The following is a 24,652-nucleotide window of genomic DNA, read 5'->3' on the forward strand; positions in this document are numbered from 1 at the left end:
AGTGAGCGGCTGTGTGGTGCTCAGTTGCCGACTGAGGTTAAACCACGACATCACAACAGAGTAACGAGCTTAGTTCCTTTCTCCCATGACTGTTGGGATAATAAAACCAAAGATTGCCTCACTAGTTATCAGCAGTAGTTTTTAGCCTGGTTATTCAAAGAAATGAGGATGACTAATATACAATCTACATGAATCTTTCTGACTATACCCTAAAAGGACATTTGAATCTGTTGACCAATTTTAACCAGAAGAATAGAGATCTTAAAGAAATTAAGTCTCTATTGATTTCCTGAAAACAGACAGCTGAATAGAAGAGGCAGACCCTGTCAACACTTTGACGGAAGAAATCGCTGCCAATTCTTTATTAAACAACAGAAAATACACTTGAGGAAAAAGCTTCTAGAATTCCCCAATCATAAGAAAACCTCTAAAGCTACACCCCAAAGTCATGAAGTCTCAAGAAATGCATTCACAGGGAAAATTGTCTCTGTTAGCTGCACTGTTCCTGTAATTACTTATTTCCTAAATGTGTACATTCATTTCTCGTTTTCTCCTTTAACAGGTCTGTCTCCTGAAAGACAACTAGTAGTGTCAAATCAACATGTGTGGTAGAAAGCTCTGGAGCCCCGTCCTGCATGCAACGCATGCATGTAATCCTGAACTCGAGTTACTCAGAAGAGACCAAACCAATAGCTTGACTGAAATATGCCAATGGACAGCAGCTGTAAGATGGGCATCATGTTCAATCTACAGCTGACCAAAGAGGTGAGGTTCTAAATCTCTATTTGCTACAATCCACCTAGTCACGTATACAGGTGTACTGTGGTCTTATCATATTTTATAAACACGTCACAGGGATGCACATATACAAGCCCAACCGGCAGTTGTCTACTTAACGTTAAATTATTTGGTAATAAACAAATACTTCAACATTTCAACCCATTTTCTTGTTGGAGCTTTTATTCTATGAGCAAGGAAAACTAAAATGGTCTGTATTCATTGGTAATCATAAGGAAAAGCCATTCAGCAGTTGAATAGATTGCTCTCAAGGTTAAGAAAACACTGACTCTTGGAGCAGGCAGTGGAGAATTCTACCGACAGGGTAAATCACAGCTGGAATTTCAAGGCTGCTGGGGCAGCTCTGTAACAGCACTTCTTGTAACAGGAAAGCAGTAATCAGAATAAAAAGTTTGCCACTCTCAACTTCCAGGTGTTTAGGAAAAAGCCTTGTTACTATGGATTTATGATCTCTGAGTGGTTAGTTTGATGGTGTTAAAAACAGAGGGAAAAAACAACTGGTGGTGCATATAATTTTCTGCTATAGACAGTGCAACTACATCAATTCATCTTTCTCTCTCTGCAAGCCAAGATAGAGACACTATAAATCAGAACTTCTATGTCAAGGTTTAAAGGAAGCAAGAAATATGCAAAACACTAAATCAACATGAGGTTGCCTATACTATAGTTAGCAGTCACAACTATACTAGAAGTCAGAAGATTAATGCTGACCATTTTTATTTCCACTGCCCTAAGAGTAAAAGGCAAGATTAAACACCAGGAGTCTTTGGTAACAGGTGCTGAGGGATTACTGCATATGCTGCTAGCAATTTTTCTCAATGTACACGTCAGGTGCAGGGAAAGGCAGTGCTGAGGGAAGGAAATAGCCTCAGTTCCTTTTAAGTTTTCCTAAATCAGCGGGGAGCAGGTGCTCATGCAGCAAGTACTCTGGCAAAAGTACCTCTTAGAAATTAGAAGGCCAAACCTATCCTTAGTTAGCCTCGCCCTTTGCAATCTATTGAAATCAGCAGGAAACCACAAGATGTGGCGAGAAGTAGAAGTTACCTCTGTTTTAGCACAGTGTATGGAGAGCAGCAGCAGTTCAGCTTCCATACACCTAGGTATTTTTGTACTGAATGCTTGAAATCACCCAGGAGAATTAGGAATACAAATCCATGAAAAATTGCCTCCTTCCTTAGCAAACCACTGTAATAATCAATGCCTCAGTGCCATATCGTCAGCATCCAATATTCTTCCTGGCAATGCAAAGCATTTATCAGTACAGACAATCTAAGACATGAGAGTCGCAGCAAGAATGGGGCCAGCACAGTCATTTACAGGTCTAAAGCTTCTTATTTGTAATAGCAGCAATCAGTGAGGTACAAACAGAGAAAGCAAACTTTAAGCTAAGGTAACATCTCAGAAACATCGGACAAAAGCCATTGCTAACTACCGAAGACAGGAAGTGTCTTGGTTACCTCCTTCTGCCTCGACAGAGGCTACGTAACACTTAGAGCTTCTACAAAGCATATACATTGCATGAAGTAGATTAAGTAGCTGTTTGCATTACTGGCCCTTTTCATTGTAATATAATCAGTTATTGACTCTAGGATCTGAGAGAGATGGACAGTGTTTGCTTCCTAGCTAATGGAGTCCCTGGTTACCATAAATTTTCATGGAGTCGTACTTGAGAAAATAAGCAGACAGAAAAAAGGAGGGAAAAGCACATATAAGTGTACTGTATTCCCAGAATAATTTTTTAATTTTAAAAATTAAACATAACTGATCATATAAAAATTAATAGGGCAAATGAATTCTAGATGCAAGTTCACAATCTTGTGTACATAAAGTAAATGTGAAAATGATGCAAAGCACTCAGTCATTTACAGAAACAAAAAGTTGTAACTAAACACCACAGATTCTTACAGGAATCAGAAAAACTTTAAGATTCTGGTTTTCAGGCAATATATATTAGAAACAATTAATGTAATGAATTATGCTTAGGAGACAAGACATCCATTTTAAAATAATCTCTTAAGCAGAAAAACTTTCACGGTATGTGTCCTTTGCTTTAGAGAACCAGATATTCATAAGATGGAATTGGGGATTGCATCACAGAGAAACAACATAATATCTCAAAACTTTCCAAAGAAAAAGGGAAGAAAGGGGAACTTTACTTAGAAAATCATCAAGATTTCTTAAGACTGTGAAAGGCTAGTTACACAAGAAACTCCAAATCTTGATGACCACTTCAATAACGACATTATTCAGCAATTGCCATTACCATCGACACAAAACACACCGTATGCGGGGCAAGCACAGATCAGAAACCACTTGCCTTGTGCAGTGCACAGGAGCAGGTGTAGCATATTTCAATACAGACACAACATCAAAGTAACATACCTTTCGTGGATTGGAATTTTAATTTCTCTGTTCAGTGGTCAATAAATTGTTCCTGGATAGTAATCTTTTACTTCAGATTGTTCTGAATAATTATTTTTAAAACAAGCTTAGTCCAGAAAACTATATTTGTTAACTTAAGGTAAACGTCCCTGTACATCTGAAGTGGATTACTTTGATACTAGGAACATGAGCAGGATTTACATCCTTTTTATCAGTTACATGCTCTGAGGCTAAGCAGATGGCACGCCCCTGCAAGTACAGTATTCTATGATAATCTAAGGGTACTTTTAGCTTATTTCTTTTTATAGCTCCATGGATCACTCCCAAAATCCTGTTTAAAAATCAAGGTCCATTATCTGTATTTTAAGCTGTGAATGAAAGCTATTAATCTGCAGCCAACATATAGTGGATCTAATCAGCATAAAGGTTCAAATTATTTCTGTTTACAGCCCAATGCCAAATTAAACATATCACAACTAAATTTCCAACCCAGGTCTAAAAGTGGATACATTTTCTTAAGTTTTTGGTTAAATAATGGCAGCGTGCAAGTATCCAAAGATTCAAACACCATGGTTTCAGACATGTACCTTACACACTTCCTGTTAGAAATGGACCTAGTCTGGAATCTTGTTGCTAAAAACTTTTTTGTCATCAAAAGATATGAACTGATTCGAACAAAAGTGCCATGGGGAATGTGTCAGCTTTGAAAAAAAAAAAACATCACTGGAACTAGACAGAACTACCATGCAAAATTAGAGATCATTCAAATACCTTTGCTTTCCCTCATCCAGATATGGCACTTAAGTCCTAGTTTTTTTATTGCGTATCAGATCATTGCCTCCACTAGTAGGCACTGGCTATTCTTGCATGTAGCTCACACAGTCTTTCCTGCCAGGACATTTTTATTTTGTTTACACTGAACCATAGAAAAAGAGTATTCTTTATGCCCTGACTGCCAGCCTTCTTTGGCTTCAGGAGAGTTAAGATTCCATTTTGATTGGCATTTACTTTATACACATGAAATAACACCAATAACAGGAAGTAGAAACAGTCTGTTAGTTAGGGCTCTCCTAGCAATGGGGAGCACAGAAAAGCAGTAACTATGAACATAGGTCTCCTGAATTTCTGAAGGATGTTGAGCAAGTACGAAAAATCAGCCGCTGAGGTTGTGCACTCAAACCTAGGTGCCAATTTTAAATATTTGTTTCATGGTCTTTCAGGTTGACTGAGATCATTGTGATTGAAGTCTCCCCTACTAGTCAGCCCCAAGACAGGCTTTGAAGGTAGAAATATTTGTGAAAATGATTTACAGATGTTTTAAAACTTGCTGCCAGCATTCCTACTGAAAGACGGTCTATGGATCTTTTATCTTAACATTCTTCTTTTTACGTATTTCTTATGCAGTGTATGATGAAGATGAGGGAAAAGAGTAGAAATTCTGATCAGAGTTGTTAATATATAGTTCTTCATATTATATAGTTAACATAATATATAGTTAATATATAGTCTGAGAGACTGACCACAATTTAATCGTTAAATTTAGTTTGTTCAGCTAATGAAAGAAAATCCTGTTAGGTTCTGCATAGTTTAGACAGCAAGAAACCAAAATATGTTTTCTCCAAGTCTCAGAAAATAATTTTCTCTTAGGGATGTTGAGGTCACCACTATTTGACATCGAGGACTTCTCAAGCAGTGCCTAAACCAGGGAACCACTGCATGGCTTGAAAGAGCAGTTGGGTACACCACTCTTCAGCGTGAAGAAACACCGTCATCTGAGTCATCTGCAGTTCAGATCATTTAAAAACATTCAAAACTTCAACAGAACTTTCTTCAGCAAGGCACAGAGCATGGGACAAGCAGCTTTCACCCTCTGACAATGTTCACAGGCTCTTTCCTGAGAGGTGTCTCAGGCCTCGGCAGCACCAACATCCTGGGTGTGCCTACGCAGCCTGCTGTGCACCTGCACAAGTTAGAGCATCAAGAAGAGATTCCTGACCTGGCTCCACATCTGCTAGTGTAACACTTCAGCTACACCAGTTACAGCCGGACTACTGACACAAATCAAATGTTTCTCCTGTGGAGCTTCCCAAGCCAAAGCTGGACTCTGTGGTACAGGAATACCCACTCCAACCCATTTCCTTCTCTACTAGCTGCTGCCTCTGTTTCTTACCTGGTTTTGCTGCGCATGTTCCGACAAACCCTCTGTTGCAATACCAGGAAAAGTTCATTTTTGTGAACTTCCCCCAGATCTCTGAAAAATTCAAGCCAGGACCTTAAAATGGTATGATTAATTTAAAACAATACACAGTCTTTAAGGAAAAGCCCTTGTGTTCCTGGACTCTAGCCTTTGGGCTTTAAAAATTTTCCCCATAAGCAGAAAGATTGTGCAGACTAGCTCCTTACTTTAAGTTTCAACAAAAGTCACATAATATTGCAACTATAAGGAAAAAACAGCAAACATCAAAAGTTGTGTGATAAGCTGCTAGTTTATCACATGTGGGCAAAAAACAGCAAAGCATGAGATTCTGGGGTGTCTGGAGTGCTAAGTCATCAAAACAGGACAGCACCTTTAACAAGAGGGTCCCACCAATAGTATCCTCATATAAGCTTTGTAGTTCATGCAATATGTGCCAGAATTTTTTAAAAGATTCAAAAAGGATTCTCAGGAGCGGAAGGGAAATCTGTGGAGCGTTCAGCATCGTTTTGAACATAACATTCACAATACCCCTTGGCAGTAAGGCACTGCCTCACCTCCTCCTCCCCCAACTGCCAAACCACAGAGGGATGGGGAATGAGCGTGGAAAGGGTCACCAGCAGTTTTTCCAAGAATGGAGGTAACTGTAACTAGAGCTTATCCCATGCTGAGTAGCTATATGTCAGTTATACATGAAGCTAAGGTTTTCTATTCTTATTTTGTCTCAAAATAAGAAGTTTTTTAAAAATCTGGACATTTCTGCATTTCATTTGAAAAATGTGCCTTGCTACATCTACAACAGTAGCATTGTGTGGCCCCGCTTAGCGTTTAAGATGTATAAATACATGGAAAATGATCCCTAGAACAGATTTTTCAGGCTACTTTCAAGATTATCTATATTCCCATTAGGCTCAATTAATCCAAATATGACTATATCTGCTTTCAGACTGAGGCAGGCTTTTGTTCAAGATACACTGTTACACTTCCTGACCAGCAATAGGGAACAACTTTCAAGACTACCATTTAAAAATATCTCCCTCTCAAAAATTTTTACCTTTTTTGAGATCCAAACTGAAATGGGCTTTTATGTTTCTCCTTTCTCCTGATGCAATTAAAGTTTTTCTTCTCCACGAAAGCAAGCTTACTGTGACAGGGCAAACAAGGAACAGTACCAAGATCCCAAAAACCTTTAAGTGTTGTAAGGACAACTGAAAGGCTCTGGTCCAAGTTTTGACTTCTAGTTCCTGCACCGTGCTATCACCCTTTGAGAGACTATTGAAACTCTACAGCTCAGTCACAACAGAGAGGTTTTATTCAGAAGGGCAGGTTTATTTATGGAGTAGTCAGGCCAAAGCTGAAGTCAGAGTCCCAGAAATTTTCTCCATGTAGAAACGAGCATAGATAGGAACAAGGTTCAGTACAACACCCCTTGACCTGCTAGAGTTTCACAGAGACACCAGGGAGACAAGCAACAGAAGGTCCTTCCCTCAGTTCTTTGGCAGCATCAGCACCGGCATATACTTCTCCCAAAACTGGAGGTGGCACACTCCTACATTGTGCTTGGAGGACACAAGGCAAGAGGCTAGTGCACCTTAGGCTGCGATGGCCCAAAAATGCAGTGCTTCTTCTGACAAAGATCCAAACTGAAGGCAAAAGTTAACTCATGTAAAAATCCTAAAATGCTCTGTGAATGACTCTTTTCCTGTAAAGAATCTTACCATTATTTCACATTTACTAAATGAGTTATTTTCATCACAAATGTGTACTAGTAAGAAGGAAGATGATGCTAAATTAGCATGGATTGGAGGATATCTGAGACAAAAATGAGCGATAGCCCTGAACAGAAAGGCAAATTTGATGCTTGTCAGTAAAAGTGCAATCGATTGAATTCAGTTTCTGTGTCAGAATCACCATTAGAAATTCATTATTCATACCTGTATCGTCTAATATTCATAAGCCTACCAACAGAGCACTTTTAAAGGAACAAACATTGGAAACTGTCCAAACATTCACATGGGAATCCTGACATATCATAAGTTCTCTTGCGGCGATATCCCGACAAATGACAATTCACAGAAGTTGCAGTCCTTCTAGCTGGCCTGGAAATCTGGCAGCTATAGATCATGAAACACAACAGTCAAGTATTGAGACAACTGATAAGTCTCCTGGCTTTTCAAAAGATTGAGAGTCACTGTGGCCTTCAGACACTTCTCCATGGCTCAATGCCAGCTGTAGGCCAGTCAAGTGAGTATCATTGTTGGATTAGTAGTGCCTGAGAACAGAGGAATTATGAGCTCCCAGTATATTCCACTCCTGATGTTTCTCAAGTAATTACAACCAAAAGTTCCCATGGATGCCTTGACATTTCCTCCATACTGTAGCATTTTAGTTAATTGGGGTTTTTTCCTGATGATGGATGACTTTTATATCTGAGCCTCATCTGAGGTTTGCTTTGCTTGTTAGGGAACTTCAAGTGAAATACTGTGGGACATTATTCAGATTTCAAAAGAGTATTTTCTACTCTTCTACTTCCAACTTCAGCTTCACATTAGCAAATTTCCCTGGCTGTGTAATAATTTCTTACTGACCATGAAAACATCGTATGTGACGCACATTCAAAAAACCCAGGCACAGATGGTAGTCACGACTCCATGTGTCACTTACAATCAGAAAAACCAAAGTTTAGAATTCATATGCCTGGTACGAATGACTGTTTCATTGTAAACAGCACGCCATGTTAATGAGTTTGACAACCACTGCCTTCTACTTCGTATTTTATAATACACATATATGTGGGTTCTTATGCTTCTTACCCCAACTTTACAAAATGCAAATACACAGATGCAAAACAAAAATTAATGAGCGCGCCACATTTTGAAAACAAGTTGTGGATTTTCTTCTTAAAAGGTCAAGCAGTGAACAATGGACTTGGATTTGCTGCTTGAACTGTCAGCAGGTGATATAACTTGAAGTCCAGAACAAAACTGACTTATGTAAGTGATATTAATCTAATTATGCAATACCCCGAACTAAACCAGGCGTTTTTGTATTGCTAAGTACAGTTTAAAAATAAACAGCCTAAACAGGAGATCTCTGTTGGGCCAAGCATACCCAAGAATTCACACCATCAGCTAGAAACTAACAGAGTTCTACTTAAAATGCTGTGATTTACACCAGGGATTTTGAGTAAATTTAATTTGTTTCCTACATTTCAGCAGAGTATGTTAAGAGCAAATGAATTTTCTCAGCATAAAACAGTAAAACAATGAAGAACAAATGAGTTAAGCCATCTTCATAAATCAATTCAAGCTAAAATATGTGCTAATCCAAATCTGCACTCTGGTTAGATATTATCATATGAGTACATTCAGCAATTTTAATTTAAACTGCCTGCAGTTAAACAGAAAAGGGCAGCAAATCAAGGCCACTGTCATCATTCACATTTGCTATTGCAGCATCACATCTGTAAAGAAAAAATGGCAGAGCTGCCCCAAACAATGTTCACTAGGTCTTCTAAAATGCTACCCTTTATCCTCTTACACGATTCACTTATTGTGTGACACTGATTGAACATATGCAGTCCTCATGTTTGTGAGGAAAAATAGGAGAGGAAAATCTTCTTTCCAGATTTACAGAGTCCAACAACTTCATAAGTTTTCCATTTACTTTTAAAATAAAATAGAATCACGTGGAATTACTAATAGTTGGCTCTCTAAAGGGTAGGAAGGTAATCTGAATATGCCCAAGACGTTCACTCAAAAGTTCACTCCATGTTTTGAAATTCAGATCTCTCACTAGATTGGATTGGAAGTGCTGTAAAAATAGCTTATTCTCTTGTTATTTCATTACTTCCGCAACTCTTCCCAAGTCAATCTTCTAATTATTGAAAAGCATTAAAAGACAAGGATTATTTAAATTTCTTCAGTTACATAATCGTTTTACCCCACTAGAATCCTTATGTTCTGCAAAGACCATATTTCTGCACAGAAAAATATTTCCATTGTTGATAATGGATATTTCACTTATTAGCTGCTATGCCATTTAACAAACCATTTTTACTAACAAATTAATAAAGATAGCCGTAAGATTTTTTAATGAAACTTTATCTCACCAAGATTTTTTTGAAACATTGGCTGAATATTCAACAGAAACGGTGTTCCGAGGCTGAGTTTAGACCCTCAGGTCAATTCAACAGCATGCCAGGGACAGAAACTGAAATCAGAAACCTTAACTTTTCAGTCTGAAAGTGGAAATCTTGATAATTTCCCTAGATACAAGTAAAATTCCATAAAGAAGCCTGAAGGTTGCCCGCCAAACAGAACTATGCACCTCCAGTTAGCTCTACAATTAATTGCCTATCTCAGAAAATTACTTAGATGGGTCCTTCTCATTCAGGGATACATCCCTCTAAAAATGTCACTAAATCAGGTACTATTCTGGGAGCGCAATCACATTTTAACCCAAATCAAGAGTTAAAGAGATATTTTACAGAAGAGGGTAGAAGTATCATCCCCATCTTACAGACAAATGCATACAGGTGGGATTAAATAACATTTTCATGGTAATTCAGCAAGCTTGTGATAGATCTGTATCTACAGCCACGTTTCGACATGTGTGCTATAGTCTGTCAACCCCACTTCTTCACTACAGAATAATCTTTGAAAGAAATTACGTTTCCAGAGAAGGAAAATCTGAGAAATCTCTCTTACCTGGCAAAAAATGATGCTGCCACCGAGGTGCCTGTGGATACTTCACTGGCAACATATGTGCTCTGGGAAGCAGGGAAGCTGTACAAGGAGGGTTTATCTGCATTGTAGTGGTTCAATGCTGCTTCAGTCAGGCCCTCTCGACTAGTCTCTGTCATAAGCTGAGATATCTGAAGACAGAAAAAAACGAAAGTGTCATCAGCTAAAGCTCGCTAGCTGACCCCTCCTCATCCAGAAGTGCCTCTGGGTTGCAGATGGAGTAAGAGGCATTTCATTCACTACATCTTTGCTGCTCTGTGAACAAGTTTATTGCTTCTGTCATGCTAATCTACAGTACTTTGGCTCAGCTCTAACCTTGTCTGCATTAAAACTAATGGGATAAATTCATCCTGTCACTAGAAATGTCAATAATGTCTATGGCTTTCCATCCATATGGAAAAGAAAGAGTAAGCCATAATCCTTGCTCGGTTTTACCTTAGGGTACAAGAGAGACAGCTTAGATATGTGTAAGATATTTATATTTTACTTCAGAAAAAAAATACATTTGTTTGACTTTGTAAAATAACACAGCACTAGTGTATTAAGTATTTTTGTTGACCTTTCTCCAGAAAAGCCAGCACGCAGCACAGGAAGGAGTCCCTTGGGATCCTAGAGCATTTATCACCTCTCTGGAAAATTGGGATCATTACCGCTCACTTTCATTGGCTTTCTTAAAAGGTTTTAAACATCCCATGATTTCATTCTTCTGATGGCCCATTTAACATTTTTCCCCCTGTTAGGAAGCCTCATTTCAGCCTTTCATTGCCTGAGAAAAGAAATGGAGTTCAACCAGACTTGACCTAGCTCTCCTCAAATTAACTGAAAGATCTTTATTGACTTCAGAGAAAGCTGGGTCAGCCCTATTGAAGCACCCCCTCAAAACTTTGATTTCAGTTTCTTGACTATTACTTCTGCATTAATTTACAATGGTGTGATGTCATCTATTGTACTTCATGCAATTCTTAACAACTTCCCTTTCCTCCTTCCCTCATTTCAACCACAAATGGCTTTTGTTCACCAATGCATGTCACAAAATTGCAACATATGCCTGAAAAGAACCCTCCCAAATTACTGCTAGCAATCGTCCAAGGCATTGCTTCCTTCCCCCGGCAAAAAGTTTGCAAGAACCAGTCTCTCACCTGTTCAATTTCAGTTCTCATGCCTATCCTTATCACCACAGTAACAACAGAACATCTTTGTGAGGCACATCAAGAAAAGTACTTCAGATCATCCTGTAGCTCTTTTTCCACTTAGGCTTGCTTTATTTCAGCTGTTAAACATTTCAGTTATTAAAGGCTAAGTTGAAGAACTGTGATTTGTATTTGAGAGGGGAAAAGGCGTGATACGGCAATATTTTTTAGACCAACTATCAAGCCACTTCTGTTTCTTCTGTAGAGAATTGTTACCCATTCTACTATGGCTAAGAAGATAACCTAAGAGTTTATCCCTATTTTACATATTTTTTAGGCCAATCAACTGTAATACTTCAAGAACAGGAATGCTGAACTAGCCACTATTTTATGAGGAACCAGTAAAATTGCTGAAAGTGCCCCTATCATGTTAGTCACACACTGAGCCTTTCTAATTTACTGATGCACTATATTGAATGAGCAGTGCTCTCAATGGCTATAGCTGAAATCTTGGACTTAAATCATCTCATACTACTGTTAAAACACAAGAATTTAGGCTGGCTGCCAGGATACCTCCCTACATTTCCAGCGTGCAGGTAAACAGACATTTGTTCTTCAGTGTTCTGCTAAGCTATGTATGTCCACTTGGGGCATCCAATACACTTGAATTCACTAAACAATAATCTCCTCAAGTTTTCCATAATTTTTGCTAACTCAGATACTTATATTTGCAGTGAACTAGCACAAGATTCTGCCATATCCCCTCAAATTATCCTGAAACCAATTTCATCATCTACCATGTTGGGAACTGCTAAGCAGACAGATTTAAAAAGCTCTCCCTTCGGAGCAGAGTACATTTATAAACCTAACCTCATCTTAGTCCATCCAGTTCATATACCATATGAATTCATAACCATAGGACAGAGAGAGAAGAGAGGTAAGTAATATTCATTTTAGGAATTGCATATACTATGGACAAATGCAGAATGGGATTGTTTTATATAAAAGTAGGCTCTTCAGTGCTACTGCTATTTTATCATGTGTCCTACACAACAGTCCAAGTACTACAGGGATGGTCAGCTGCTCAAACTGCAAGCTGCAAAACATCTGCATGGTACTGACCACCAGAGCTTGCTGGAGAGGCAGCAGCTCTCCTTCCTGTTCATTCACACAGCTTGCTTTGTTGCAGAAAACAGGAAGCTACTGTTGACATTGATATTGATGTATTATCTGTGAAAAGCAGCATTCCAGTTTAAACAGCCATGTCAGAGAGCCGTCCCAAAGCTGCCCTGGATGGACACTCATAATGGGGCATGCTGGGCTTGTTGAGCACCTTCTTGGTCCTAAGGGTCCAGCACCACTGCCTGGTTTCCTTACCCACGCTGGCACACTTCCTGGGCAAAAATCCATTTCTCAGCATGAGCCCTCTCAGAACTAAACTCTCAAATGCACATACTGTCTGTCCTTGAGCTCCATTGATTTACTGCTTGCCTCAGCAGGGGCACTTTTTAGTTGACAGTGTATTACAAGAATACCAAAACGGAAACATACTTTATTTTACCTAACACAAGACATAGACAAATTAAGACAATATAAGAACTGGCTTAAGCCACAGTCCAGGAATGGTTTCCAGTTTTAGCACTTGCTTACTTTGTCTGCCAAAGTGGGATTTTTCAACAGTGGAATGTCTCCAGAAGCAATGAAAGCTGAAATATTTCCCTGAATTTCAAACATTCTACTGTTCCTTATCTGGGAAGCCTGCAACACCACTTGATTTTATACAGGTCAAAGCCCACAAAGTACCTTGAGATACTGCAACACTCAACCTCAAGCAGAACATCAAGTTTTGCTTGAACTTGTTCCTCAAGTCACTCTGTTGCTATCTTTTCCTTATATCAAAGCAAGAACAGAATAACAAACTAGAACTTGGTATTTAATTATGGAATTGTCCCTTTGGTCATGCAGCCAGCGGAGATGAAGAGCAAAGACAGTGCTATGCCAAATTCTGGGCCAGGCTTGGAGCCTTTTTTGTGTCCAGTACTTATCAGAGTATTGCTTATACTGCATAAATTTGTACATCTGGGTCAATCCACAGGCTGAGTACCTCACTAGACACCTAGACACATGCCCGCAATATTTTACTAATAAATCCTCATTTATTCCCAGAGTTCAATACATATACATAAAGTAGTGGGCAGAAAAAAGTCCAGATAATTAATATATCCAGAAACTACTCACTTCGAGTCAGTTCTATTGCATTTCTTTCTTTTGCCTCATAGATTTGAGAGCGCAGAAATCATTTAAACTATTATACCAAACTGAAGAGTGGGCTTTGGAGGTAATCTTACCATCTCATTTACTTTGTTCTCCAGTCACAGTGCCAAATTATCCCTCTCTCCTCTGACATTGCTCGCTGAATTTCACACATACACCAACTCGAGTAAATGCACCCAGGACATATCAAGCATTTAAGGAAAAATACTCATAGAACAGTCATTTCCAAAGCTCTTAGAGAATTTCTTTTTTTCCCCATCCCAGTTCAAAAGACATAGTTGAAAAATCACGCTGTGAACATTAACAAACTCGGGCTTTTTTTTTTTTTTTTTTTTTTTTTTTTTTTTTTTTTTTTTTTTTTTTTTTTTTTTTTTTTTTTTTTTTTTTTTTTTTTTTTTTTTTTTTTTTTTTTTTTTTTTTTTTTTTTTTTTTTTTTTTTTTTTTTTTTTTTTTTTTTTTTTTTTTTTTTTTTTTTTTTTTTTTTTTTTTTTTTTTTTTTTTTTTTTTTTTTTTTTTTTTTTTTTTTTTTTTTTTTTTTTTTTTTTTTTTTTTTTTTTTTTTTTTTTTTTTTTTTTTTTTTTTTTTTTTTTTGCCTTCCCACCCCCCTTCCCACCCCCCAATCATGTATGCCTGGCAAGTACAGTTCATGTAAATCTGCCTCTTCAGTGTCACCGTGTCTCTCACTAGCTACTTTTTCTGGATTTAATGGGGAAAAGAAGAATAGATTCCTCCATTTTCTTTCTCTTCTCTTCTGTGAGTACCCACATACCATATACATGAGCTTTAAGATTGGTTAATAGGATATATTTTGAGAAATTCCTTTATTGAATTGTTGGCAGCACATCACTGCCTGGATAAGCAACAAAAAGACAAAGCATGGAACACCGCAACCTTTCATGCCTCAATAAAAACCTTTTAAGCGCACATGGAACAAGACAGATGTCCCTCCCAAGGCCCCATTTTTTCCTCCTGTCTCATAAAAGCAAGGCATCCATTAACCTCCTCTTTCACTGCTTTCCGACAGTATACAGCAAGAGCTGGAGATAAGTCATGATTTAAATTCTCTACTTCATAGGAAAAAGATGGCTCTGCAATTGAACCACAGGTGTCAGCCAGGCTAGATTCTCTTCCTATTCCAATTAAAGAGTCACTGTGTGCATAAGACTTGCCATCATGCAGTATGAGGTTAATTATATTTACGTAAGGGCACTTTACAGCCAAGCTCATTAATGTTTCTAAAGCTCCTAACTGAGGACTCCTAACTGAAGTTACTGTACAAATGGAAGTTAGCATTTATGAACAATGTGAAACATCCTTTGCTCTGGAGGTAGTGAAGCATTCCGGAACATCCCCAAAATCTAGGTAACATCAATGACTGACGAATGAACTGGATGCACAGATACATATGAAATGTATCCATGTCTGAAGCCAAATTCAAGATACAAATCTGTGTCCAAATTCATAAAGCAATCCTCAGTGTCCAGAGATCCTAATCTCAGTAGAGAAGCTCACTAGCAACAAGAAACTGAAGGTAGAAAGCGCTCTTTCATAAACACAAACACTCATGAATGACTTCTTTGGCAGTCTACTCTTGATTCAGAGCAGCACTGAATTTTCTGCCCAATAAATACTGACTAAATTACTTCCTGACTTATTTTAGACAGCAAATGTCTACATTAACCAAGAAAAAGCTTCTTCTGAAAGACCCTTCTTTAAAAGATGAGTTGAGGGAAGCTCTAAAGGATACCTCTCTCAAAGCTTTAGCACACCAAAAACATCATAAATTCTTATACACCTGCTTAGAACACAAGCTTAGCAGCGTAATTTCAAGTTTTTCATTATGTTCTGGCTCTTCTAAAGTTTTTTGGGAGGGGGGTTACCTTTTTTTTTTACCTTCTGTCCAACTCCTTTTGGCTCATCAGAGTTTACTCTCAGTCGTAACAAGATAAAGTTGTTCTTCCTGTTTGGCTCAAGAAGCCTAGTTTCTGGTCTATGGGAGTGATGAAACAAGCACTGGGAGAGGCATCTCACAGTATATCATTCACAGGTGCCTTTCTTCTGACACATGTATAGAGTACCAAAACTTTCCCGAAAACTAAGCGACCCTATTTTTCCTGGGCTTGACCTACTCCTACCAATTCTTACAAGTTGAGGCAAGAACTCTAATTTACAAATTATTTTGGAAAACTCAAAGAATTCTTCCACTTTCTTTAGTGTATAAGAGTTAACTGTCTGATGTGACAGTATGGTGGATTGCAGAACAAGATAAAAATCTTGAGTCTTCAGTAAGCCACGGCCTTTGCCAGCCCCTACAAATTCAGAGGAATTACAGTAACTTGCCTATACGAAGCAGCATCAGAAAACAAACGGAGCAGGAGCTGACACTTCTTGAGTTTCTTCAGCAGAAGAGAGTTTAATGAAAAGAATATCAAAGTCTTACTTCACCTAGAGAAGGCATCTCTCAACAAGATAATGTATCAATAATATTAGGTCCTCTTCCTACAATTTGGCTATTTTATCTGAGGCCCTCTGGAAATACTGACTTCATCCCTTTTGCCTAACATGCAAGTTATGCACTAAGTTCTGTGCAGTAACAAAAAGGTGCAGCAGAAATTTATCTACAGTAGCATTCAAAGGACAAGGTGACAGCTGGGATCCACTGTGCTGAGTGCCAAAAAGAAAAAGAGAATGTGGATAATTTGACATTTACTATGTTTCATTTTCATAATTTTAGAGTGTTGTTGGGAGAGGTTAGCATGTGAAAATAGGAAAGGGAAATACTTAAGAGTCCGTTTCAAATGTCATTGTTAAATACAGCTTCAAATGTTTTGAGGTAAATCTGGTAGAGAGTTTACTGAGCTGCCAGTAAACTGAAGTAGGGTTTTGGGGGCAGAGGGAAAGAGGAATCTTGTGCTGCCCACACAACTATCAAATTAATTTTAACGCATCCTTCACAGGGCAAAAAGGAACAATTACACCATTCAATCAGAGCAACTTGAAAGTGGTGAGGATTTGCTAAGTCAGACATCTTTAATATACCACAGAGTACCAAGGACATATTCCGCATCTGTCACAAATCAGTCACTACAACAGAAGTGACATTTAAGGAATTATTCATGACAAAATCCACCTTTAGAAGAAATAATTTTGGAATGGTAGCAAGTTCTTGTAGTTAAGGGCACTGGCATAGTCTTACAGCATCTTGCCATTTGATTATGACCTTTTTCTCTCAGAGCAGAATACTAAACTGCTATGGCTTGAGATCAATGCAACCACTGATACAGACACTGTGTGAGCAAGAGCAAGACAGCAATTCCTGATAGTCCTTTCCTGTCAAAAGAATGTGTTCTGTGAGGAACAGGCTGAAAAAGGACATGCATAATGTCTGCTGCATTCAGTCTCTTTCTTGGATGTAGACATACTGAATACTGCTTAGCAAAGGCAACTCACCATTCATTGCGAATGCTGAAACTCTAGGGAGGGTCCTTGGGCATGCTTTGCTCCTGCTTTATTCAAATCTGCACACGAAATCTGAAATATTGATCTAGTAGAAGGGGCCACCATAGTGGCACAGATTTTGTACTGAAACAAAAAACAGTGCACCTTTAGAAAGAGTGAGGTTTTTCAAAGGGATAACCACTGGGATGGCAAGAATGCTGATTATGTTTTGCATTTAACAAGGAAGAGTCAAACTGTATTTAGCATAAACTACTTTCACTTAAACATTATTTAGTTACCATGACAGCACCTAGCGTTTAATTACAACCTCTGGCTTCCTACTGTCGAAAAGAAAGATGACCTTTGACTGTTGCAGCCACATCCCATGTCCCTCTATAAACAAGATAGCTATTTAACACTGATCCAGTACAATCCTCAGCACAGATGAAATCCCAGTTTGCGCAGACATGGGCGCATCAAAACTGCTATGATACTGTTAGTTCCATCTCACAATCAAGAGCCCATACCATTAAATGAAATATTTTACAACAAATCACTTAATGTCTTAAGATCAGCTATTTAGAAGCTGATCCAACAGCTGATCAGACATCCAAATAATGATGGATTTCTCTACTGTAAGACATTTTCCTCTGATTCTTCCTCCTAAGAGTTCTGCCTTTATGAAATAGCATTTTTGAAATTTATTTATGCTGTATTTTCTATTGTAAATGACACTATTTTCTCAGTAGTGTCTCCCTCTTACTTTCACCTATTCACTCTGTGCACATTCTTGCCTTAGCTTTTGAACCGAAAAGCAAAGCAAAACAAACAAACAAAAAATCAAAAACATACAGAGCAACAGTACTGCCAGAAAATCTGAGAGTTACTTCTTGAGCACACTCTCCTCAAAAACACCACCAAATAAGAATTGCATTGGCAATAATGAAAGCTTTATTATAAAACAGGAAATCTGTTCTATTAAGCCTGTAACAATGGTTCATTTGCTTGATCAGCAAATTCCCATACAGACCGTAACTTGGTAAATGTAAGCTGATGCATATTCCCAAGCAACCTCCACCACCGAGACGTGAAGGATATAGACTCATTTTGATCTGGCTTAACAATGAATTTACTTCGCTCAGTTTGCCAACGCCCTCCTGAACTAAGTAATCCATGGAAGGAATAGTTAGTACTCTAGCTACATCAAAAGGAATCGGTATATTGAGTCTGAAATAGTATTGACCAAGCCTGGTTCTTGCTCACTCATTTTGTACTGATATATTTATTAAGCAGAAAGGCAAACGAAGAGGGGGGGGAAATATTAGAGGAGCGGAAATTACATGATCTGAAGCATTCAGGACAGCAAATATCTACCTAGAGTGAACTTACCGTATAGAAGTTGTAGACTGTAGTCTGCAGCGCTCCTTTAGCCTGAGTGACATAGCCTGCAAATTTTATTTATTGGATACTACTTCATTATCAAACTATTTTCTGAAAGGTAAGCCCCCTACCTTGTTACAAAAACACAATAGCTATCATAACTCACCTTCCTCAATACCCTCGATGTTTTCTGACGTCCATTCAGGGTCATGCCAGCCTCTCCTATTCCTCCCCAAGGATGCCACAGGCAGGACAGCTGCCCTGGGGTGCAAGTCTGCTCACCCTCCATACCCAAGAGCTCCCCCAGTGAAGCAAACTCCCCACAGGCAGACCCCTGCAATGCTGTGAGCTATTCCTTGTGAGTAAAGCAGTAAAGCACCATCAGCTAGACCCAAATATGCCTCTCATTCATGAAGCTCCACCAGCCAAGTCTCTGTGGACAGAACAGCAATGTAAGGTTTCCCAGCTGGCATATTCCCATAGTTACTCTGCAAATGAAAAATAGGAACAGCAGCTGGCAAAGAGAGGTTCTGGTCTCAATTTTGTGTCTCTAGGCATTTCGGCAATGCAAAAAGATACTGTGCAGCAACACAATAAAACTGCTTCCTTTCTTGTCAATAAGACAACAATAACATGGCAATCTGTGGGAAAGCTGAGGCTGCCTCTAGCTTTCAGAATTTTTTTTTAAATCTACTTCAGTAAAGTTGTTGATTCTCTTAATTACCTGTATATCCTGCTGCTGCATTTTAAAGCTGTGCAGCTGGAAATTAATTGGATCTTTTTCTACTATGACTTTTATTTGCTATCATATTAGTAACATTTTTACAAGAGAAAAGGCCTTTCTTTTGTGTGGCTCACTTAAAGTTGATTTCATACATCCAGATTCAGCAACCACACTAATCCCTTGCTGCATCAGCTACCTTTTAAGACCTCAGTGGCCAGGCTAATTGTGCTAAAACAACTAGTGCAGCAATGAAGAGTGGGTGCGGACTACGAAAGATGAGCATATCTGACTTCTGCCTGTCTGTACACACGGGGCAGCAGCTAAATGAAGTGACTGTACTTTTGAAGCTGCAGCACAAGTCTCTCTAGTTCACTGTGTGCAGAAGTAAAACATTTGTTATGAAAACAAACTTTCATTTCTCTGATCAGTTACTAACCTGCCAGCAACATCAAGACATAATAAGAAGTTCAAATCTTACTGTAGCTGTTTCCCTATCACAAACAGCAATCTGTAAGCCATTGACCTTTCACTTGCCAGTTGACAAGAACAGCTCTAGAAGCTACCGGAGTGTGTCAGCATGTGGGCTTAACTTAAATAGCATTATTGACCCAGAAAGCAACCTCTTTCTATAGCTAGAGCAAGAGAGTAAGCAATAAAAAACACCACTAGTTTTTCCACACATAGGTGTATGAGCCGGATCATTAGTCTTTATTTAAAAGACATATGATCAAGTTCTACCATGAAAACACGAGGAGACAGAGAAAGAACTACTTCATTTCCAGTATGAAAAAAAATCTGACAGGCTGAGAGATTCCTGCAATGATTATTGCGTAAGAATGTGGCATAACGCAAATTCAGCCCACACACATAATCACCTCAAGATCTGACCTTTTTGGGGGGTAAGATCAGTACACATCTGACAGGTCTCTTACCCAGCTGCTTGTGGAAAGGTGCATGGGTTTGACCCCCAGGGATCTAGCAAATGCTTTGCATCTTTTTAGAAACTGGTACCATTCCAGTGGCTTCCCCATCAGAAAGAAATTATGAATATTAGCTTTTCTATAAACTGCTGCCAAAGGTTTAATTATATTAGTGCTGGCAGATACCACAATAATACAAATTGTTTTCTCTGTGTGTTAGGTCATAAGACTATCACTAACGTACCTCATAAAGGGAGGAACCACAGGACTTGAATCTTGCATGAGGCATGAACTTTTGAGCAAACAGAAAAGAGCTGCTTGCAGAGAAGAGCCAACTCATTTAGAAGCCAGGCATATTTTGGACCAAGCAATATAGAAGCCTGGGAAATTTAAGTTGAGAGAGAGTGAGAAATCTTTCTCAATTCATCAAATATTCTAAGTTTGAAGATTACTCTGTAGTAGCTTTTTCCATACACTTTCCTAAATCACCTTCACATAGAAGCACATTTTTAAAAACTGATTAAATAAAAGTTAACCTCTGACACCAATGATTGTTAATACTACTTACGCAGCTTTCTCTTTTGCTGCCTCAATGAAATATTAACAACTCATCATCTGAAAGGACTCTGAGGAGAGTCTTGTATATCCTGATCCATCCTTTAGTGGAATAAAACTTAAGGTGCACATTTGAATGCTTTGTTAAATTTGCATCTCTTAAGACAGGTCTAAGGCTCAAGTACTCTCAGCTCTTCTGAAAATCCACTGAAACCTGCAGGCAGCAAAGAAAGCTTTAAAAAATAAATACTGTGTTCAGATCTTAGTGTCTAGTCATTAAGTTGATGCATCCCTTTCCTTCATTTCAGTTTAGCTTAACCAGTGCTACAACACATCTTCCTGTATTCCAGTAAGGTCTCATCTTAAAAAGAGAAATTTGTCTCATTCCTGAAGAAGAAAGCATCTTTTCTGCTTCCTCTGTTTGGGCTCGATTCCATAGGAAGCATTTAGAACTGCAAAGTACCCAATCTTCTGCATGAAATTTAGTTCTTAAAATGTTGATATCAGCTTAAATGCTCACAATGAAATTAATATCACTGAAGTTTAACATATTCAGGTGAACCTTTCAACTCATCGTTTGTAATGCTGTCTAGGAGCCAGTTTGCTTTCCGAATGCTGACTAACTGACATTGTATGAGGTTATGAGGGCTCAGGCACAGAAATAAGTTGCTATGCTGAGTCATAACAGTTGTCCACATGCACACACTTAGCCTGTGGCAAATGCAAGGTAATAATGATTTATCTTACAATCACTTTTCTAGAGCTAAGTCAAAGAAACCAAGTCAAATTATCTTGAATTTGCTGTGAACTATGAACATGCATTCACAGTTACCATGTATTAGTAAGCTTGCTAAGAAGTTATCAAGCTGATCATGTGTCCGAGTCCTAACACTTAGATTAGGCTAGGATAGCCAAAATAGGAGCCATTATGCAAGGCTGAATGCAGATCTGCTCAAAAGTTACACCGCATGTTCAGAAGAGTTCAGTGGGGCTAAACGTGAACACGGGGGATTGGCTATTACTTGGTCCAAAAATGCACTGAAGATGTGCAGAAGTGAAAACAAGAGAAGTACCAGAGTGGTGTTCCAAGAAAGGCACTTTTAGGGAGCTGAATTCCAGCTCAAAAAGGCTCAGAACTGTGAGCCTTGCACTTGCCTAGGAAATTATCTTATTTCACTCCCACAAGCAGAGATGTTGATACATTCTTCAGAAGTCAACAGCATACCCTATCAATGCAAATGCCTTGCAAGACCTCGACACCAGCCAACCTCAAGTCAAAAAGCATAACAATATCATGTTCCTCTTTTGCCACAGGGAAACAGCATTTAGCCTCAACTTCCATGCTGAAAACTTCCACCTTTGCAGTGAATTGCACAAACCATGGCCTAATCCACCATCTCACAATGTAACAGTCATGCTGAATTGCATTGCCCTTTGGCTTTGTGTAGCTGCCTTCCCCTTTTCTGTCCCTACTATTAACAGTCCCTTGCAGGTGTTCCTTCTTTCATGGTACCAACATGGAGATGTGGCAATAGCTAATTTCAGTTACCAGTGCTAATGGCAGCTGCCATGAAACTGTCTAATTTCCAGAGGAGTCAGTATGCAGTTGCTACAGGAAAAAAAAAAACCAGGCAGTTCTGCAGAAGCTATGCATCAGCAGGAGTGACCTCTCTATAAATTTAACAAGGTTGGTCTCTAATCTTTTCACAATACACGAACACCTGTCTTACTTTCATGTTAACAATAAAAATGTCCTGCTGAGGTTTTAATTATTTTATGATGGCAACAACCATCATTTTTAACAGGAAAACATGAAAAGAATTCAAAAGGTGCCAGAAGAGCCTTCAAATGAGACCACTAGCTGGACAGAAACAGTTCCCTATGCATCAGCAGGAGTGACCTCTCTATAAATTTAACAAGGTTGGTCTTTCTAATCTTTGTCACAATACACGAACACCTGTCTTACTTTCATGTTAACAATAAAAATGTCCTGCTGAGGTTTTAAAATTATTTTATGATGGCAACAACCATCATTTTTAACAGGAATACATGAAAAGAATTCAAAAGGTGCCAGAAGAGCCTTCAAATGAGACCACTAGCTGGACAGAAACAGTTCCTTCCTGGCCCTGAAGGTGAATGCTTTAAGGTTTGATTGCCTTATTACCTTAGTTTGCATAGCTACAGCTGTTATTAGCAGTCATAAAAATCACTCAGCTATAAGCGCTTGACTTGGAGGCTACTTCCTGCGGTGAATTCGATAGGCTGACAAGGTGCCAAGTTATGCTATGTTGTCTTCTGTTTGCTCTAGATTTACTGCCCTCACAGCTAATGAAAGCAAAGAGGAGGAGCAGATCTTCAGCTGAACACCAAATTAAGCTCTGTTGGTGCATACCGTTAGGAACTGGGCCTCTCTGTGTTCTGGTCACCTTTCAATGGCACAGCAAAGAGTTCAGCTTGTGAGCATCAGGCTATGCACTTGCTATGGTATTCTGCTGAATGGGATGGATATTTCTTGCACAGCGCTAAACATATTCTCAGCTTTTTACATATAGTCCTAGTCTCCTTCTATTTTCCAAGCTAAATGTGGTTTTGTATCATCTCATTTGCTGCAACTTCTGTCACGTTTTCAATCCAAATTGTTGGCCATTTTCAATCTGCAAGTCTAGAAGGGATCCAAGCTGAGCATGGTTTTCCAGGAGCTAGATGGATATCACATTAGCTGAAGCTGACCTAGCATTTAATTCAAGTGCACACAATGATCTTTCCCCACTATATGTAATCTGCATTTTGGTCTGCAGGAACCATCATAATCCATCTTCACTATGACAGCTTTACAGTATGAAGATCATACTCCCACTTTTCCCCTCAGGGCCCTTGTACACTGAGAACTTTAAGCACGCTGACTGTCCATCCTCAGCTGGAATTTAGTGCACATTCACTTGCAGACTGAGTAATTAATACCAATCCCCATCTCTCCTGACCAGCTAAATAAGGTCAGATGAAGAACAATATTTTCTCCTCACCACTGATTTTACATGACTCTTCTTTTTAGACAACACTGAGACACAGAACTCTTACTTTTCTCAGATGGAATTAAAAAAAAAAAATCGGTGATCAGTTTGGAAGATATGAACTACAGACATGCATATTTTCAAAATTGCACAGTTCTGAAAAGTGAATAACAGAGCAGAAGAAGCACTGGCTCTAGTCTGGCTGTGCTCTACAGCCCTTTCTGAAAAGGCAGGAGAGGGAACAATTGAAGATCCAGAACCTGCAGCATTAACAGATGGCAACCTTTCCTCAAAAGAGGATATTCTTTCAAATTCCATCAGTATAACCCACATCATGAGAATTTTGGGTGGACAAATAAGTAACACTTGATTGATCAAGGATTATTTTCCAGTAAAACAGAACTTAGATCAAACCAAGGGTAGACTCCATACAGCTTTAATGACCTTGTATCAGCTATTTCCTGTCTAGGAGAAGGGCTGTAAAAGACAAATAAATTACAGTCATATGCAAAGTCTTACACATCTTACTACCTAATGTGTTTAACTTTGGAATGCAGTGCACACAGTAAATACTGCCAATTACTTACTCTTTACTGATAGGTACACTTTGTGTATATTTTCAAAGCAAAATTTGTTCACAGTACATACACAGCATGTTCTTCCAGTTTTTGTTATAAATTCTTGCCTGCCTCTGTAGTACATTAATCTCAAGTAGACCTGTACTTTGTGAATCACCTAAGGCCCTTGTCATTTTCTTAATTTCTGCCTCCTTGTAGGCTTATTATTTCCTAATTTTTACTCTTGTTCCTTTACATACCCTGATCACTTTTCCTATTGGCAGCCTAAGAGACAGGAGAGAACAACAAAACAAAGTACTTGGAAAACTTGAAAGATCTTAACAGTCAAAAGCCAGAAGGTGAAGAGAGAATATCAGCTTAAGAAAATTGTCTGAAAGTATACAGTCAAGACTTATAGCTACATTTATTTCTTCCTCATAAAAGTCAGCGTAAATAACCTTCAAATGGGCCTTCTCTACTTATTTTTTCTGCTTTTTTTTTTTTTAAAAAAAAAAAAAAAACACAAACAACGAATATACACTTT

General features: G+C 38.6%; 1 protein-coding gene across 1 annotated transcript in view; it reads right to left on the reverse strand.

Moving 5' to 3' along the window:
* The window catches only part of KIF26B (kinesin family member 26B), a 215,068-nt gene that overhangs the window by 175,593 nt on the left and 14,823 nt on the right, over positions 1-24,652 (reverse strand). Inside the window, exon 3 of the mRNA XM_009276296.2 lies at positions 10,084-10,250. Within this exon, the coding sequence (XP_009274571.1) occupies positions 10,084-10,250 (167 nt within the window). The remainder of the gene's footprint in view (positions 1-10,083; positions 10,251-24,652) is intronic.

The sequence above is a fragment of the Aptenodytes forsteri genome, unplaced genomic scaffold, assembly GCF_000699145.1.
Source record: "Aptenodytes forsteri isolate BGI_AS27 unplaced genomic scaffold, ASM69914v1 Scaffold10, whole genome shotgun sequence".
Lineage (NCBI taxonomy): Eukaryota > Metazoa > Chordata > Aves > Sphenisciformes > Spheniscidae > Aptenodytes > Aptenodytes forsteri.